This window comes from Erythranthe guttata, chromosome 12 (assembly GCF_056151865.1).
Source record: "Erythranthe guttata isolate IM_541 chromosome 12, IM_541, whole genome shotgun sequence".
Lineage (NCBI taxonomy): Eukaryota > Viridiplantae > Streptophyta > Magnoliopsida > Lamiales > Phrymaceae > Erythranthe > Erythranthe guttata.
Window position 1 is genome coordinate 1,884,527 of NC_142544.1, and position 19,783 is coordinate 1,904,309.

The 19,783-nt window shown below is 34.2% G+C and overlaps 2 protein-coding genes across 3 annotated transcripts; both read right to left on the reverse strand.

The window, feature by feature from the left end:
• Positions 1–1,843: 1,843 nt before the first annotated feature.
• On the reverse strand, positions 1,844–5,927 carry LOC105953495 (leucine-rich repeat receptor-like serine/threonine-protein kinase BAM1). The gene is made up of 2 exons (XM_012977161.2): positions 2,951–5,927; positions 1,844–2,398 (listed from the first exon to the last, which is right to left on the reverse strand). Exons 1-2 carry the CDS (start codon positions 4,701–4,703, stop codon positions 2,001–2,003), a joined length of 2,151 nt encoding a protein of 716 aa, XP_012832615.2. The 5' UTR covers positions 4,704–5,927; the 3' UTR covers positions 1,844–2,000.
• Positions 5,928–12,348: 6,421 nt separating this feature from the next.
• LOC105953494 (P-loop containing nucleoside triphosphate hydrolases superfamily protein) lies at positions 12,349–19,191 on the reverse strand. 2 transcript variants are annotated; one of them, XM_012977160.2, is made up of 16 exons: positions 18,315–19,191; positions 18,112–18,183; positions 17,911–18,027; positions 17,353–17,441; positions 16,195–16,339; positions 16,008–16,103; positions 15,778–15,869; positions 15,191–15,292; positions 14,953–15,099; positions 14,726–14,876; positions 14,423–14,485; positions 14,034–14,270; positions 13,850–13,954; positions 13,640–13,753; positions 12,925–13,389; positions 12,349–12,832 (listed from the first exon to the last, which is right to left on the reverse strand). In XM_012977160.2, the coding sequence occupies exons 1-16, from the start codon at positions 18,360–18,362 to the stop codon at positions 12,683–12,685; spliced, it is 2,193 nt and encodes a 730-aa protein (XP_012832614.2). In that variant the 5' UTR covers positions 18,363–19,191; the 3' UTR covers positions 12,349–12,682. The 2 variants fall into 2 exon arrangements, with proteins under 2 accessions (XP_012832614.2, XP_012832613.2); XM_012977159.2 differs by having other exon boundaries at positions 14,423–14,497; positions 18,315–19,054.
• Between the last annotated feature and the right edge of the window lie 592 nt (positions 19,192–19,783).

Below are 19,783 nucleotides of genomic sequence, written 5' to 3' on the forward strand. Positions count from 1 at the left end.
TGTCCGAACCGACAAGAATTATAGTTTTAACATACTACTATCTTCACAAGTAAGTTGTTACAACTAAATAAGATTGATTTATATAGCTATTATAAATTAACAATTACCATTACTTTTCTTAAAGTGTTGGTTGAAAAGTCATTTTTTTTGGTACGAAATATTCAAGTCAATGTAGAGAACTGTAATTTGTTCTTTGTCATATACAGTAGTATCTCGATAAATTAATAATCTTGTTTAGATAATAATTTTCTCGATCCCAACTTCCTTAAACGTGCTAGAGAAAACGCTAAACTAATAGAATTTGATAGATTCCACCTATATTAATTTATAAATGTATAACTGTTTATATTTTCTTACAATTCAACCATACATTTTTTTTTGTCGAGGGTGAAAATAGTAAAAACGCAAGCCAATCAATCAAACATTGTAGCTACATTTTATTTCAAACTCTTAAATAATAAATGAGGCCACCAACTATAGAATGGAAGGAGTACTAAAAATCAATTAAATAGGAAATATATTTAATATAATCATTACATCACTCAGTCTGAGAGGTCAAATGGTAATAAATAATGAAAAAGATTTGATGAGTATTTAATGTTAAGGTTTATTTAATGAAGAGAGAACTCTTTACTTGTCTTCAAGGGCAACAACAACACCACCACTCACATATTGACTTGTATTTATTTCTCACCATTATTGCCAATTGCAATTTGCAGAAGCAATATTCATCATCGGTCTATTCTATGCTATATGGGGTAAAATAAACGGGGTAGATCTTAACCATTCGACAACCATACTTATGTATACATATTTTACACCAATTATATGGTTATACTTGTCGGTTTAGTTTTTTTTTTTTTTTTTTTTTGTTTTTTTTTTGTCATTTATCACTATTAATTATTTAAAGAAGAATTAATTGAAAAATAAATAGAAAAATACGAAAAAGCCCTCTGAAGTAAAGTCTAATCACGAACACCCTCCTCATGTTTGAGTAATTATGAAATCTCCCTAAGATATGATGCCGTCTTTCAACATAATCTTTTTGATTCTATGGAATAATTTTTCTGAAAATGTCATTTCTGCCTTTTAATATGTGACAAATGTAAGCATATTAATTACTTAGCGGATAGATTGTAGTAATATATTTAAATACATATAGTTACTTTTAACTTTAAAATATAAAAAAGTTATATATAAAAAATAATTAAATATATCTTGTAATATTAAAATTTTTTATTTTTATTTTTTGTTTAGATTTTTATAATTTTTTATTCAAAGAAATCGATTTTACATATTTTATAATACTTTTTTATATAAAATTGATTTTATGTTACAAATATTTCATTATTATTAAATAAATTTTTAAAAACTCGAACAAGCTTCTTGCACAACATACCTCGGGAGATTTACATATATCGCATACATGGGAAATTTTCATAATTAGACATTACTTCAGATGTTCTCGTAACTCATTTTTTGTTTTTTCTCAAATAACATAAGGGTAAAATAGAAAGAAATAAAAATACAAATATATAGCTGAATTAATGCCTAGTTTTTTTAAATTAAACCCACTATCTTGGTAATTGAAAGTCATTGCAATTTGCACACCACTCCATATAAAGTCCAATCTTCAAAGTTAATTTCTTCATTTATTTATACACTTTTTTCTAAGCACACTTATCTATAAACCAAACTCCACTTTGTGTGATTTAAATAATATTATTAATTTAAGAAAATATTAAACTATTCAAATAGTTAAACGTTAATTATTTAATTAATCATTACAAAATATGCTCAACCAAACAAAGCCTAACAAGAACCAAATAACTTATACACAAACTTTGGAAGCAATACCATCATTAAATTGAAGTTAAGCTTAAAAAAAATACACACCACTAAAATAAAAATAGCACCAAAAAAGAAATTAAAAAAACACACAATGCCAACAAAACTAGACCCTCTAAATTGTCTTAATTAAAAAGATTAAAGAGCTAATCTCAAATACTAAGAAGATCTTGTGGAGGAGGTGATGAGATAGGCATCTCTTGTTCTTGATGACCTAATTTTACCTCCGAACCGGAATCTCCGGGCAGCTCGGTCAGCATTTGGACCACCTCGCGCATGGTGGGCCGCTCCACCGCCTGCTCCTCCACGCAAAGCATCGCTACGTAAAAGACATGAGTCACCTCGTGGAGCGGGACCCGTTCGAGCCTTGGATCAAGAACCTTGACCGCCCCTTGTTTATTCCCTTCGGTCATTTTTCTCACCCATTGGACTATGTCCACACCGTCACCAAACTCTCCAACGGGCTTTCGACCCGTCACGAGTTCTAATAGAACCACACCGAAGCTGTATACGTCGCTCTTTTCGTCCACTTTGAGCGTGTAGGCGTATTCTAGAGAGAGAGAGAGAGGCGATTAATTAATAAACGTGTAATCGAAAATCAACAAATATATGTTTCCATGCATGACATGCTCCCTCCGTTTCAAATGGTTGGTGCACACGTATTAAAAAAAATTAACGTAATAAATATACGTGAAACAAATACTAAAATACCCTTTCTCCCTTAATAATTACTTCACAACTAATTCAGAGTGATAAAGGGCAAAATTGCGAAAATGGTAATCATGCATCATTAGAATTGTTTTAAAACGACAAAATAATACATAATAAAACTTTTCTAAAGCGACAATTAATTTCGAACGGATGAGAATAATTTTCGGGCCGTTTTCGAAAATTTAGTATTTTATATAGAAATTTGTAAATTTAGTTTACATTTAATTTGGCCCTCTATAAACATAACCTTTGCTACAAATGAATTGCTACTCAATAATAAACCTAATTGCTAACCAAAACAAATTAAATAGCATAAACAAACATAATTATCTCCAAAAGCACATCAAATTTAAATGTAACCAAAAAGCATTTTCATAACAATGTAATATACCTGGAGCAATATATCCATAAGAACCGGCAATTGCCGACATACACTCCGATGTACCGGAATCTTGCAAGAACTTTGCCAAACCAAAATCCGCCACGTGGGCTTCGAAATTCGAATCGAGTAGAATATTATTCGACTTCACGTCACGGTGCACGATCAAAGGCGAGCAATCGTGGTGGAGATAGCACAACCCCTTTGCCGCCTCCACGGCAATCTTATACCTAGTCTCCCAAACCAAATGCCCCCCCTTCTTCCCGTGAAGCACCTCCCCCAAACTACCGTTCGGCATATACTCGTAAACCAAGAGATTCGTTTCGCCGTTCGAACAAAACCCCAACAACCGAACAATGTATCTATGCCTGATTTTCCCAAGGGTTTGTATCTCGGCGTTGAACCCATGGTCGTGGGCCCCGCCTCCGCCGCCGCCACGGCCGCCCACCGCCGGCGGAAGCCGCTTCACCGCCACATCACCGCCGCCGCCGGAAGTCGCCGCCTTGTAGACGACCCCCGCGCCACCTTTACCGATTATGTTATCGTCTTTGAGGCAATCTAGAATGTCGTCGCACGTGAAATCCAATCTTTGGAAAGCGGTTAGCTTCCAAGAGCGGGACCCACTACCCTTCTTCAACGATCGGGCTTTGAATACCGCGGCGATAGCAAATACAATCGAACAAACTAGCAACCCCGTAACGAGGAGAAGCTTCATCGAAGGGGAGAAACTAGCACTCCCCTTCTCGTGGGCCCCACTGGTTCGGGCAATACCGTCTCTGCATGGGCCTAAGTAGGGCCCGCAGAGATCCGGATTGCCCAGAAACGAGGTCCGGTTAAAGTAACTGAATTGGCCGGTCGCCGGTACCAAACCGGAGAAGTTGTTGTAAGAGAAATCGACGGATGTTAAACTTTGCATGCCCGAAATCGAAGAGGGGATATTCCCCATTAAATTGTTCCTCGATAAATTCAAGTAATTCAATATTTTCATACTTGTGATCTCGGTCGGAATGGGGCCCGAGAGACGATTATGGCTGAGATCGACGAAGGTCAAAAGCTTGCATCGGCTTATCTCCGGCGAAATCTGGCCGGAGAAATCGTTCCGGCTGAAATCAATCTTCGAGAGCTGCTGCAGCTTCCCGATTTCCGCCGGAATCTCTCCGGAGAATTTGTTTCCGTCGAGGAGGAGCTTCTGCACGGCGGCGAAATTGCCGATGCTCGGCGGCAATCGGCCGGCGAGGTGGTTGTTGGAAAGACTAATTTGCCCCAGGGTGGTTGACAATATTCCATCGGTGTTGGGAAACTCGCCGGAGAGAAGATTGTCTTGAAGCTCCACCTGTGTTAGCTTCGGCAAACTCAGGAGGCCTTTTGGGATTGACCCGTTTAGATAGTTTTCGCCCATCCGGATCCGACCCAGTGACCCGCACCGGCCCAGTGAATCTGGTATCGGGCCGAATAAAAAGTTTCCGAGTGTGATTAATGTGTTGAGCTGATTACCGTTACAGAGATTTGGGGGTAAATTTCCGGTTAATTTGTTGGAGCTTAAATCGACTTCTTCTAGGTTTCCGTTGTCGCCTAAATTTTGGGGGATGATTCCGGTGAAATTGTTTTCCCAGAGCTGGAGCACCTGCAACTCCGGCAGATCTCCGATGAATTCCGGTATCGAGCCGGTGAATTTGTTCCTGAAGAGATTTAAGAGAGTGATGTTTTGAAGCTGTGAAAATGACGGCGGAATCTCGCCGGAGAGGATGTTGTTTGACAGATCCATTGATTTTAAGCTTTTCAGGTTTCCTAGCTCCGGCGGTAAACCGCCGGAGATGCCGTTCACTTGGAGGAAAAGCGTGTCGAGGTTCTGCAAATTGCCGATTTCTGCCGGAATTTGGCCTGAGAGGCCGCAATTGGCGGCGTCGAAGCGGATTAGGTTTGATAAATTGCCGATTTCCTTGGGGATTCCGCCGGTGAATGTGTTGAAGTAGCCGATGTAGAGCTCCTTGAGGTTCGTTAGGTTTCCGATTTGCGGCGGAATAGCGCCGGTGAGCTCGTTGCCGGAGACGGCGAGGTACTCGAGGTGAGGGAAGGAGCCGAACTCCGGGGGAATACGCCGGTGAAGAAGTTCCCGCCGAGGTGCAAATGGCGGAGATTGGTGAGGAGATACGCCTGCGAAGGGAAATCTCCGGTCATGTTGTTGTTGTACACGTCGAGAACTTCGAGGTTTTTTAGGCGGTAGAGCTCCGCCGGAAAACTGAGGTTGAAGACATTGTTGGAGAGATTGAGGTGACGGAGGTTGGGGATGTCGGAGATTTGCGGCGGAATAGGGCCGGAGAGGAAGTTGGCGGCGGCGGAGAAGTTGACGAGGAACCTGAGGCGGCCGACGTCGGGGGAGAGGACGCCGGCGAGGCTGAGATTCGAGATGTCGAGTGATGCCACGCGCCTCCCGGACGCGTCGCAGGTGACCCCCCGCCACGTGCAGTGGTGTGTGGTGGCGTTCCACGACGCGAGCGCCGACTGAGGGTCGTCGGTGATGGCGGCCTTTATTGACAGCAATGCTCGGTATTCCGGCATGTGCGGCGGCGTAGCGGCGGCGGAACCGCCGATGTGGAGGTGGAGAACGAGAAACAGAAGTAGGAGGAAACGCATTTTTCGTGTTTCTAGTGTTTTCTTTTTTCTGTGTAGTTTTCTGATTTGAAGTGAAGAAGAAAGGGGGGGAAAAGTGTAATTACACTAAAGATTAGGGGGAGAAAGTATGAAATCTTATTTTACTTTTTGCAATTTGTCCTTTTTCCTTTTGGATTATGGGTTATGGGGATTGTTTGGATGTTGGAATTTGGGAATCGGAAAAAAGGGTATGAAAAAACAACAAGATTTTGAATATCTGGTTTGTGAAAATGTACGTATATTATATAACGTAGGAATCAGGGAAAATTTGAATATTTAATTATTTTTATTATAAAAAAAAAAGGAGAATAATCTTTTTTGTTGTCTTAAAAGTGGCATATTTTTTGTAGTTTAGTTTTTTTGTTATTAGTTTGCTCCAAATAATACCAAATTCTGACAACATTTAGATGGATTGCTTTACTCATGACCGGTTAAAGATAAAGCAAGGATGGGAATCTCCCCTTTTAGCATTTTGGTCATTACCCAAAGGTTTATTATTATTACAAACAACTTAATAATGAGTAGTTATTTCTAGGACAATCGATTGAGTCGGGTATAATCGAAGTTAGATGGCTCAGCCTGATTATATTTTAAGTCGAACTTGATTTTTAGTGAGTCGAGTCGAGTTTGAGTTATTTTTTTAAATTCGATTAATTTGTGAGTTGAGCTAGAGCCTATTATGGCTCAACCGGAGTAAGGTCAGCCTAATTAAGTTCATAATTAAATATATGATATATTAATTATTTTAATGATATGGCTTTACATACAAGTTATACGTTACAGTTTTAATAGATTATTTTATTTTGCGGAAAAAAAATTAAAATAAACAGGAAGTAAGTGGTAACGATGACAATAGTAGTCAAATAAGAATCACGTGAAAGATCCTCACTCAAACCTATTTGTTGAAATTATCACCGAGATTTGAGAATATAAATTTTTGTCAATAATAAAACATACTAATCTTCTGTTACTTCTTTCATTTTGGACTTCGATGCATTGTTCGTCAAATAATTACGTAGAGATTATACGATTACAATATTAAACTTCATCCGCTTCGAGGAATAAACTATGATTTTCATCTTATTTTGCGATTATGGTTTTTATCTCATTTTTCTTTTCATGAATACTTTTTAGGGCCTCCCTAATTTCTCTTATAAATATTCACTAAAAATAATGAAAGGTTGTCACAATCTCTCAACTATATAAATACATAGAAATTTTGATTTACTATTTAAAATACATCTCTTATATTGTACATTTGTACTTAATTCTCTTAAGCACTAATTAAGAAAGAATAACTAATGATGGAAGATTATTAATCTTATTTAATTTGGTAATGTTTTTCACAGTACTATATATATTCTCGTACCACAAGATTGTGATCTGAGTGGAGTGGAGCATGAACTCTTAATAAAAAAGATAGTCCAAAATAATAAATAATTAAAAGAAAAAGGTAAATTCGTCATTATAACAGCCATAATTTTGCTTGTTTGGACAAAGGTAGTCAAACAATGTTGACTGACGTGGACTTTGACTGGCACTTATTAACACGTGGCCCCTTTAATCTTCATTATATTTTCATAATGGCCCTCCTAATTTTATGTCTCTCTCATCCAAGCATATGAAACAGACTGTACAAATATGTGGGCCAAGTTTTCAAGGCCCATTCAAACTTTATTGTAGATATATATTAATTATGAATTATGATTCAATTTTGCTTTTTAGAAATTAATGAAAAAAATTAATACTACTAATTATATCACCCTCGTGGAATAATAATATCAAAAAACATAAGTAAGAATTGTCTCGTGTTGTATTATAGACTTATGCCCCGTTTGGTTGGGGAGATTATCTATGTTTAACTAAATAGTTGGATTTTGTTGGATGTTTGGTATCTCCAATTACTTGACGATCCGACCCACCCGCAAATATTATGTTATGATGGCTTATCTTACATTTTAAACATGTTTTTTGTTGGACCTTACAAGGTCCAATAAAAAAATTGGGTTTCATCAAATTATTTAATCTTATATTGGCAACCAAACGAGAGCTTATAATACTAAATTATGAGCACATGTTAAGTACTCAAGTGCACAAAATGTCTAATTGGACTACATTTATTATTACTCATATTAGCATATATTAACTTTAAACAAAATCAAGATTTGGAATTTGGAATTCGGAATTCTTACACTATTTTGTGCAAAATAGTGTAATTATTTGCAAAAATACAGTTTCTGATGCATTATAATCTGATATTTACAAGTCAAAATACACATGTTAGAATCATCTTGTTTCAAATGTGGATATCAAATTAAGTAAAATGGTTGCAAATTGAAAAATATTTCACATAATTTAGAAAATTCCACTAAATTTAACACCGCATAAGTGGACGTGTAAGAAGATTCATAGTTCATCAACCCTCGTTAGGAGAGTTGGTACCTAGCCTTTACCAATAGGGTAAAGGTCTAGGGTTCGAGTCCCCCCACCCCTACTTCCCCTTGTAATGGACTTGAATTTATTCAAAAAAAAGAAGATTCATAGTTCATGAATTGATTATAATACCCAAACATAAGAATTTTATTTCGTAATTTGACCGTACTTAATTTATCATTTTTTTTAATGCAAGTTGACAAATCCAAAGTCACGCTAGAAAAGTAACTCGTTTTTTTTTCTTATCAAAAGAAAATAAATAATAAATAAATAAAAAGATGACTCCTTTTCGCTATGGGCATATTACAAAGGGTGGTGATATACGCAGGCCAAATTAAACATTCATGCACTTTTTTACCATGATTTTTTACCTTTTTACCATAACTATTTACCTTTTGTACTATTCCTACCCAATTAAAAATAAAAAAAAAAAAAAAAAAAAAATTAAATTTTTGTGCTCGTGCAAAAACACACGAGCATTTCAACAGTGCTCATCTGATTTCACACGAGCACTGTTGAAATGCTCGCATGTTTTTGCACGAGCATCTTATAAATCAAAAAAAAAAAAAAAAAAACTAATAATAATCTGCTCGTGTAAAAACACACGAGCGGTTGCAAACTGCTCGTGTGATTTCACACGAGCACTTTGCAACCACTCGTGTGTTTTTACACGAGCAATTAAAAAAAATAAAAAAAAATAATAAAAATGCCTGCTCGTGTGGATTTACACGAGCACAGTGGATGCGCTCGTGTAAATTCACACGAGCAGGCCAACGTGTGATTTTTTTCGTTTTTTTTTTTCCGGATTCGTAATCTACATAACAAGAGGATCGTAAAAACGTAAAAATTACCTCCGATCTGTTGACGATTTGCACGGGCTTTGCGAAAGAAAATCGAAAGGTTGAGAGAGTTTTGAGTTTTTTTACTTTTTGTTTTTTGAAAAATGGTAAAAAATGTGCCTGAATGTTTAATTTTGGCCTGCACAAATCATTTCAGTATTACAAATAAGCCCATAAGTGGGAACTTATTCATAAAGAGATCCAGACAATATTCTCCTTTACCAATAAGTCCACACATGGTCCAGATTTATGTAAAGGACTAAAATAACCCCTCTTACTTTAATATGCTCCAATTTCATCCTTAACTTACTTTAACTTCAATTTGACCCCAACTTTCACAAATTATTCAATTTTGACCCAAAACTTTTTTTTTTTCACAAATTTTTTTTTTTCAAAAACTTTTTTTTCCCGCCGGATTCCGGCGTTAACTTTTTATTTTATTTTTTATTTTTTTTTTCCTTCCGGATTTTTTTTCCGGATTCCGGCGTTGACTTTTTAATTTTTTTTTTTTTTTTTTTTTTTCCCTTCCGGATTTTTTTTCCGGATTCCGGCGGTGACCGGCGGTCAACGCCGGTCTCCGGCGTTGACTTTTTAATTTTTTTTTTTTTTTTTCTTTTTTTTTTTTTTTTCCGTTTAAACAGCAATATTGCTGTGAATGACAGTAATATTAACTATATTACTGTTAAACACAGTAAAATTAACTAAACTATAGTTTAACACATTGATATTGCTATATTAATCTCTAGCACATTAATATTAACACAACAAAATTCATTATTATTGTATAATAAAGTAATATTACTATGTTGTCCGTTCAACAAATGTAAACAAAATAAAAAAAACCAAAAGAATTAATATTACTGTGAGTGACAGTAATATTACTATAGCAACAGTAATATTACAATAGTAGACAGTAATATTATTACGTTACTCCGTGAATAACTCGAACAAACAAAAAATCCAAACAAAATAATAATATTGATGTGGTTGACAGGAATATTACTATAACAACAGTAATATTACCGTCAACCACAGTAATATTATTGTGTTTACAGTAATATTACAATAATAGACAGTAATATTAATACGTTACTCCGTGAATAACTCAAACAAAACAAACACCCCAAAAAAATAATAATATTGATGTTGTTGACAGTAATATTATTGTGTTTACAGTTATTTTACTGTCAACGACAGTAATATAATTACGTTGACTTGTCAACAAATCAAAAAAAAAAAAAAAAAAATAATAATAAATAAAAAAATATAATATTGCATTAATTTACTGTCAACGGCAGCACAATTACATAAATGTAATGTCAACGGCAGTACAATTACGTTAATTAACTATCATTGACAGTATAATTACGCTAAATTACTGTCAGTGACAGCACAATTACGGTCAACGTGTAGCGGCGGGCGTGGAAAAACAAAACAAACCAAACAAAAAAAAAAACTTAAAAAAACACTAAAGAAAGAGACCGCCGGAAACCGGCGAAAAAATCCGGAAGAAAAGAAAAGAAAAAAAAAAAAGAAAAAAGCAAAAAAAAAAAAAAAAAAAAAAAAGTCAACGCCGGAATCCGGAAAAAAAATCCGGAAGGAAAAAAAAAAAAAAAAAAAAAAAAAAAAAAAAAAAGTTTAAAAAGTCAACGCCGGAATCCGGCGGCAAAAAAAAAGTTTTTGAAAAAAAAAAATTTTTTGAAAAAAAAAAAAATTTTGGGTCAAAATTTAATAATTTGTGAAATTTGGGGTCAAATTGAGATTAAATTAAGTTAAGGATGAAATTGGAGCATATTAAATTATACTCCAAAAAAAAGTCAAAATTGAATTTTTGTGGTCAAAATTGAACTTTTATGGACAAAATTGATTAATTTGGATTACAATTAAGAATTGGGTATAAATGATTGAGGGTAATATTGGGATATACATGAATGTTTCCTTTAGTTATAATAAATATTAAAGGGATGGGCTTATTGGTGAAAGAGATATGTCCCCTATACCTAGAATAATAAACATGCTTGGTTGGGGACTTTTGCATAAAAATCCCTTTCGCTATTGGTAATATTATTAAAAACTCATTCGTAGACAAATATGATGCAAGAAACACCTAAAATGGTGGTCCAAAAAACGGCAAATGGGAATAACAACCACCCCTCCATTTTTCAAGCAAATAAAAAAAAAAAAAAAAACATGGCTTCACTATTATTTAATGGATGTATTAACATATTTAGTTGACACATACAGAACTCATAGCATGCGCAATTGTTCCGATTACGAGAAGAAACTATGATTAGCTTTTTCGGAAAATATCCAAAGGAACAATTTCAACGAAATCTTTCAGTTTCTTATTTTACTATGTTCAACTCTGTGTATATCTACCCGTCGAGAAGAAATGGCTAGAAGAGAGTTTCTCTTATTCGTATTAACAACTATTCCAGAAGTAATGTATAAGTGAATATTCATCATGAAAAAAACTACTTTCACTTAGATTACCTTAAATTCTAAAAAGTTACATTTACCTACTTACTAGTTGATATCCCTTCATATCTTATTAATTAGTATTCAAATTATTGTTATTATGTAAATCTTTGGATAAACAAGCTGATTAATGACTAATTAACTCCAAATTTGTCCAAAAAAATTGTTCCAACGAGGAGAGTTTTAATTATGGATCTAGCAAGAAGACATCATCATGCAATAATGCAAGGGATAAAAAATCTAGATTATTAGGTAACAGTTATTGTCAGCAAATGGTCACCCACGTATATATATATATATACTAAGAATCACCACTCATCATTTCAGCATTATTAGTGTGGAAATTGTCTTTATTTGCATATATATATATATATATATATATATATATATATATATATATATATATATATATATATATATATATATATATATTGTGTTACTGAATTCTTTTGCAGTTTTATTGGATTTGGACAAAGAGCAGGACAATACATACTGCATATATCAGACAAGTTAATTGGTTTATAGCAGCTCTAGTCTATTCATCAGACCTGTCTCTTTTCAAACAATATATATATATATATATATATATATATATATATATATATATATATATATATATATATATATATATATATATATATGTTTCAAAACATATTATTTAGATAAGGTTCTTTTAACAGGAATCCAATTCATGGGAGTAACTTTCTATGAAAATAAAACATTGTTTTCTGCCATATCAGTTGTCCTAACATCACAACATAGATATACGGCGACTTATATTCGTCGAAAATACTAAAATTCTGATACTTAAATTCAGGTACATAAAATTCATACGATCGTGATTATCTATTCCACCAGCAAAATTTAATTTAAGAAACCAAGTCCAGAGAGAAGAGTTTTTTCTTACATGTAAAATCGTGTGTCCGAATAAAAGTTTTTGAAGCCAATCCGAATTTCCTACTCTTCGGTAGTCTGCAAAAGCTTATTGAAAAGCAGAAGTTGGTGATGTGAGATCAGTTAATATTAAATGTTTATTTCTAAAAGTCGGGGGTGTTTACAAATACGTTGGAAATCAGCTTTAATTTGAAAAAGCAGGTCTATAAGTGCTTTTCAAATTATAGCCTAAAACCAACTTATTTTAAGAGAAGCAGAAAGCAAAAGCTGATTCTGCAAACACCGTTGACTTAACAACTCTTCATGACTTAACAAATGAATTGAGCTACAAAAGAATGAGCTTAAATCCCATTTGCTCTAAAACAAAAATTAAATCTATTTCAACTACTCCTAAAACTACTTGAAATATGTACATTTGAAGAGAGAGAAAATAAGAAATGAAGTAGCACTAAAACTTCCTTCTTCCCTTAAACTTTGAAGCAGAACACTGATCCACGGGAAGATTACCAAAATAACCTCTGGATGCATCTCTTTTGCTACCCATTCCAACACAAGAATCCATGTTTACTTCTTGCCTATTATTCACTACCCACGAATCCTGTATAAAAAATTCACGAGTATCAAACCACGCCGTTTTATCTTGTTCACGACACTTTTTTTTTAATATATGAAAAAAATTAATTTGAATACCTGTTGTTGATGAAGAGCACCGAAACAAGAACTTGGTTGATTGCCATACCACTGCTGATTGGCTGACATGTAATAATACGATGAATGGTGCTCCTCTCGGAAGAATCCGGGTGGAATATTCCTTTTTTCCACGGCGGGAGATCTTAAACTGAATTCTCCATCTTGAGGAGAAAATCCAGGTGACGATGCAGCACTAGGTTGACCGTTTAATACTGAGTGATGTGATGGAGGGTATCTTTCGGAATACGGGTTTGGGCTGTGGGCGCAGTTAGATAGCCCGAACGGTGCTGACATCTGGATGTCTTCGAAGGTTATTCCTTGCTTTGCTCCGAGCTCTACTATGTGCTTTTCATCGAGCCCTAAGCTCGTGAGAAGATTCCATAGATTTCGCTGTGCTTCTCTTTGGCTGTAAATTATTTGATCCCTTATTGCCATTTCGAATTGAAGTTCAGTGTTGGAAATTCCCTGTGCAGTTGAAGTAAAAGAAAAGAAGAAAAAAAGAGAGGAAATATGAGTTGTTTCTTATCAGTTTTCAGAAGGAATGATAATACTTCGGAAGCAATCTTGAAAAACGAAGAACACCATGTGAGTTGCTGTAAAACTTTTAATTGGAGAGAAAAATTACTAGAAATATTCTCTTGATTGAAATATCCGGGCAAATTGCAGTATTCTTTTTTTAGTAAAAAAGACAAATGCTATGGCAAAAAAATGTTACCAGCAGACGGTATTGACTCAGAATGCCCAAATAGGATTTGTTGCCATTATTTCTAATGGCTTCGTCGATCATAGCTTGCAGTTGACACCTACGTTTCTCATTCTCCTCAATTTCCTTCATAATATATAGCAAACGATAAGTTTGATTGTAAAAATCAAGGACATAAATATAATGCCAAAGATACGAAACAAATTAAACCAGGGGTACAACCTTGTGATAACTAACATCAAGTTCATCGTTATCACGAATATTATCAAGAATCACTTGCCGCCTTGCTTGCAAAGTCTGTACAACAGCTCCATCATTTTCTATAACCTGAAATTTAAAAAAAAAGTTGTATAATAATAATAATTTATTTTACAAGGCCAACTCAGCAAAGAAGCGACTGTGTAACCTGTTGTCTTGCAATAGCATCGTCAAGGTGTTGGAGTTCCTTTCTATTCCGAAGATTAGTTTCTTCGAGTTCGATTAGAGCCTTCTGTAAATTTATCCTTTCCTGGACATTTTCACTGGTTTCTTGACTCAGTGAGTTCAACCAAGATGTGTCATTATCCGATGTTTTTTCAGTAGGTTTAGCGTTAAGCTGAGAATCTTTTTCAGCTAATTCCTTTCTCAACCGGCTAACCTCACCCTGCAAAATTTAATTGATTTCTCATAGTACAATAGGATTTGTGTAAGGGAATATAGATATATATATATATATATATATATATATATATATATATATATATATATATATATATATATATATATATATATAGATTACGAGGAAACAATAATTACCTGAAGATTGTCAATCATCTTCTGGTAGTCTGATACATGAGCATTTATCGTGCCTATGTTTTTCTGAGAAACATACTATTAGTGTCATTAGTACGTATATTCCAAAAGACAACCATGTTAAAATTGATACAAATGTCAACTATTTCAGTATTACACTAGTTTTAAGTAAACTGTTGAAATGGACCCATTAGCACATCCACTTGAGTATATGACGGGATTTAAATACGGACAACATTGCTTTTAGGTTCATATATACTAAAGAGCAGTTGTTACTTTAATGGAAATATGATATTTTTTTCTCACCTGGATATGTGTCTTAATTTCCTTTGCTCGGTCAGCATACTTCAAAGTATTGACCGTATGGTGATACTGATTGTCAGCTGGAGATATGGTGGCTATCATAATTGTTTGAGAATTACCACTCAGACCATCTTTAAGAATCCGTGTCAACTTGCTGAAAGGAATTTCAATTTATAATCAGGAAGGATTTACCTTGACCAAATAAATATATTAGAGAGAGAAAGAAAGACCTATTTCGGTACGGCACATAAGCTAGGCCCTTCTTCTGTTGTTTCCCCAAAGCATTTATACAATTCGCTAAAGCGAGAAGTGATCGATTTATATTAGCGCCATCTCTCAATTTTTGGCCCCCACTATTTGTTTCGGATGCTCGTTCACTGCATTGCGAATTATCCAAGCCGTGTTTCACACTTTCAAGCGAAGAAAGATTTGAAGTGTCTGAAATAAATACTGAATGAAGAAACAAACCTGCCAGCAAGATCCACTAATGCAAGCTTTCCTCTTATAACCTGGTTGGGATATTTCTTTTGCTGTTTTCTCATCACATTTATCTCCAGAACAGCATGGGAGCTATCATAAAAAGACATATAAATGTGTCGTCAACTCCTAGAGGAAGGTTGATATATTGAAAAAAAATAGGTCAGGCTAATCATCATGTATTAACTAATCACCAATACATAATAACAATAAAAAATAAGGTGTTTTCTCGACATTCTTCAGCGGCCAGTATTTTCCTCCACGTCTTTTGTACTATAGCAATATCTAATGAAGTGGTGAACAGTTACTAGTTGCACATAATTATATGAAATAAATTTGTAAATTGAGGAGCTATGAAAGGACCACAGAGAAGTAGACTCCAGCAGCCACTGCAAAGAGAGGATTTAAGGACGGTATACCTAAAGTTTGATAATACAAGTATATTCTTTTCAAAAAAAAAAAAACTGTATTATTTCAGGTCTCCATCCTCGTGACGAGGAAGCAAATTATCGAATTTTAGGGGGAAAGAAAATGGCAGCAAATTTATGGAAACTGGTAAATTAAAAGAAATTACCCACCGCGAGGAAGTTGCATTAACCTCTGTGCTTTCGGTCTTACGTCTACTGTTCCCCAAATGCAGAAGTTCAAGTATCCTATCAGCTGAATTTACCTGAGTACATGGAGGGATAACATTAAAGATGGACAAATGTGTTTGATATAAGTCTGCAGTACAGATAGAGAATTTGAAGGTATTTATACTAACTTCATGTGAACCCATTTCTAGTGAAAAAAAAGGAGAGAAAATTGCCTTGATGCTTCTAAGGCCAGCAACAATTATTCCTTGTTCTGGATCCTCACGTAGTTCCAAGTGACCTGATGATTTTTCAAGCAAGTCGTAAATGACCTGCACGACAATAAAGTCATATATAGAGATAGATTCTTGTCAATCAAGTGTCGACCTTGATTTGATGAGAGAAAATACTTGAATGCCCAACCTCATTGTAGACTTCGAGGTATGAACAGGTAACTTCAAAATTATCAGAGCTGTTGTCTTTCTGAATGAGATCAAATATTGTGTTTAGACTGAGGACCATAAGTCCAGGGTCATCTCGAATTCCAACCATCGTATATGTTTTGCCACTGAGACAGCATTAAAAAGGGGAAAAAGAAGGTGGTATATTAGCATTTGGAGGTACAATCACAAAGATTAGGCAAGTTCATCGTCTTTGTTCTAACAGAATGTATTCATATTCAACTAGAAGACAAAGGAACGTCATAATTATTAGTGATAAATCGTAAACGAAATATCATATAATAAGCAACAACACGAGATAGCCCCGTGTTAAGGCATCTATGGAGAACGGCATAATTAATGGTCATAAGTCGTAAAGGAAATATTATGTCATGAGCAAAAACATAAAATAACCCCAGGTATCCGAGTGTTAAGGCATCTAAACGGCACATAAGGTTCCAAAAATTATGCAAACAAATGATCTCATAATCATCATTAATATCTTGTTCTCGGCAAATTTACAAGCGAAAATTGACATAAGCTGACAGAGCTGCAAATTGCAGATCAGAACAAATCTGAATTCCGTTTAGTAATGATATGGGCACTGTACTTGTTCGTATCGGACAAATAAATAGTATTAAACAAGAAAAGAAACTTGAGGATAAAAAGAACTCGCGGACACAGATATAAAAATGTTCTCTACCACTTCCTTATAGTCTTCGTGTTTATTTATAATTCTTTTAATGTCCTGCTTGTGTTTCCTTCTACCTTATTTTAAGAGGATGTGTTGCATGATTTCAGACCCATAAGAAAAGCTGATGCAATTATTTTTTCATGAGCGGTGAATTACTTTAACTATACACGATTACGTCAGAAGTTAAAAGCAGATTAGCAGTGATATGTAATTGCAAATTTGCAGGTCACAAATAAATCAGCAACATCAGCCAGAAGTCCAGAACAACTTGTAAACAAAATGTTTCCATTTATAGAGAATCCTAATAAAGTTGCATTAACTCTGTAAGTCAGTGAAACAGGTAGAATTTCTCATCAAAAAAAAAAGTGAAACAGGTAGAATTCATTATAGCCTTTCTCGACCTTTTATCCAATTATTACTGCAACTTGCTTTTAAAGATCCAAGTACCTTCCAGTGGAACCATAAGCAAATACAGTTGCATTGAGACCTTGCACAACCCCAGCAATTGTGGAACGTATACATCTCGTATAAACATCCTGATTGAAAGATTAAATGTCATCAGATATCCTCATTTTTTTATCAAAGAAAAAATGTAACAAAACCACGTATTGAGCTCTATTGGCAACTATACATCTCGTATAAACATGCACCTTACTGTCAAATTCTTGACCTGAACCAACTACAGAATCTATTGGTGTGTAAGTATAAAGTCATAATTACATTCTAAAGCCCAATAACATAATTTACAAATACGCTATCGGTAAAGTGCTGACCATCTATTGAAAAAGGAAAAAAAATCCAACGGAACATGCTTGAAATGCATACTATAAGAAGATGAGAACATAATCGTATTCCACACCTTCTCAATAATTTTACCCTCTACAGTAAAACTTAGTGGAAAATATTAACCGTAAGTGTGTATTGAGATTAGTCTTCTCCACAGTAAAAATAGAACCTAGAAAAATGCTTTTAATAGCAATATGAAAATGCGCAGATTGCACGTACCAAATTTGAAGACTTAGGGCTAAATGCATAGTCAAAAGCGTATCTACGCTCCTTGGTTCGATTCTGTATGCGATCTAGGTAGCCCTTCGAAAGGTCAGGATCCAAAACAAGCACTTCCTACATTAACCATTAACTCCAAATTTCTCATCGAATTTTCCAATAAAAATATTGTTTCGACTTTTACATGAAAATTAGAATTACCTTTTCATCGTGCACTCTAACTATATCACGGCCTCGTTCTCTCCCAGTTAATGGCCTACATTTAACAGCCACCTATAATCAACCAAAAGAATCAGCAAAACAACGATACGAAAAACGAAAAACAAAAAACGGAAAACGGAAAACAGAGAAAATTTAAAACATAAATTTCTACGAGAATCTGAAAGGGAAAAGAGTGGACTAACACTAAGAGTTGTGGTTCTCTTGGTCGCTGGAGCTCTAATGCTTGGCATAATTGTTCAACATTCGTTTTCGAACTTCACCTTAAACTCATCTTCAAACTAATTAACACTAATTAACACTAATTAACAAAAGCCTAATTACCAAAAGAAAAATTACTGTTCACAAAATCAAAAAAATGTAGCTGAAAAAACAGTACCTACACCACTGAGTTGAAAATTGAAAATTGAAAATTGAAAATTGTAAACAGTAAATCAGCTCCTCAAGCAAACCAGCCAATAGAAACACGAAATTAGGAAATTCAAAAACACAAACACCTCACTGAAAATAAAATAAAAAATCAAAAAATCAAAAAATAAAAACCACGCGCTCGTCACAAGCAGTACGTTTCAATCGACACGCCGGTGAACAACAATGTTTATCGGCATGTGAAAACTGCCGATTCAGCTGGATTATAAGGAAAACGGCGAAATACTCGCCGGAAAAAAAAAACCGAAAAAGCAGATTCAAAACAGAGAATCAAAAATCGCTTCCGATAGCAACGGAGATTTGAAACAGTAAGAAATCAACAGTAGTTTGTTCCGACGGAGAAGAGAGAGAAATTCGGCAACGGTATTGCATTCAATCAGAGTTAATATGAATTAAATACTGGTTTTATTTTGACGCGGTAATAATCAGAAAAATGAAATATCCAAAATTTATTTTATTATTTTATTTATGTAATTTGTTTTTGTTTTCTAATGGTGTCGCTATTACACTGTGGCCGTTGATTTTAGGAAGAAGAAGGGTAATTTGGTAAATTCAGACATGGGGGGTGGGGTTGCCGATGGGGGTGTTTCTGAACATTTGTTTATTAATTCCAATGACTTCTTTCAAGTATTCGATTTTTGTCGAACTAAATATTCAAATTATATTTAACTATATTATAGAAAAAGTAAAAAAATAATAATAAATAATAATAAAAAAAATAAATAATAATGAACTAATTAGTTGACTCGATTCGATAAACACTCGTAAATCACGAGCTTTAAGTAAGTGATTAGCTGAGTTTTAGCTAATTTTAATTGTTTCAATATGAGAGTTTTTATTTATATATATAATTCAAATTTAGGAAAGTAACTTGGTTAGATACTTAATAAATATATATTTTTTATAAATAATAATGTTACTATATAATAATACCTTTTAATATTTTTTACTGTAAATATATGCTTCAAAAAATAAAAGAAAAAGTAAGAAGATCTAATTTAGAACTTGAGATATTTTACAAAAATAAGCTTAGTTTCAAAGTTTGTTTGCAAACACTACAATTTATTTCTAAGTTAACTTACTAGAGCCTATTTTTAGAATATTTGTAAAGACTCCAATTTCCAAAAATAAACAATTATTCAAGTCTTACTCATAATTATCAATTTCTAAAAAAAAAAAAAAAATTGTAAAGATCACTTTATTGGTGAACTTAAATAGTGGGAAA

What these genes read in the sequence shown, in the direction of transcription:
- LOC105953495 (XM_012977161.2), bottom strand. Translation starts at nt 4,703, where the DNA reads ATGGATCTGTCAAACAACATCCTCTCCGGCGAGATTCCGCCGTCATTT. An exon ending in TTATGGATATATTGCTCCAG is followed by an intron (nt 2,399 to 2,950) that starts GTATATTACATT and finishes CTCTCTCTCTAG; the next exon opens with AATACGCCTACACGCTCAAA.
- LOC105953494 (XM_012977159.2), bottom strand. Translation starts at nt 18,362, where the DNA reads ATGCCAAGCATTAGAGCTCCAGCGACCAAGAGAACCACAACTCTTAGT. An exon ending in AGAGAACCACAACTCTTAGT is followed by an intron (nt 18,184 to 18,314) that starts GTTAGTCCACTC and finishes GGTTGATTATAG; the next exon opens with GTGGCTGTTAAATGTAGGCC. An exon ending in AAATTAAGACACATATCCAG is followed by an intron (nt 14,498 to 14,725) that starts GTGAGAAAAAAA and finishes TGACACTAATAG; the next exon opens with TATGTTTCTCAGAAAAACAT.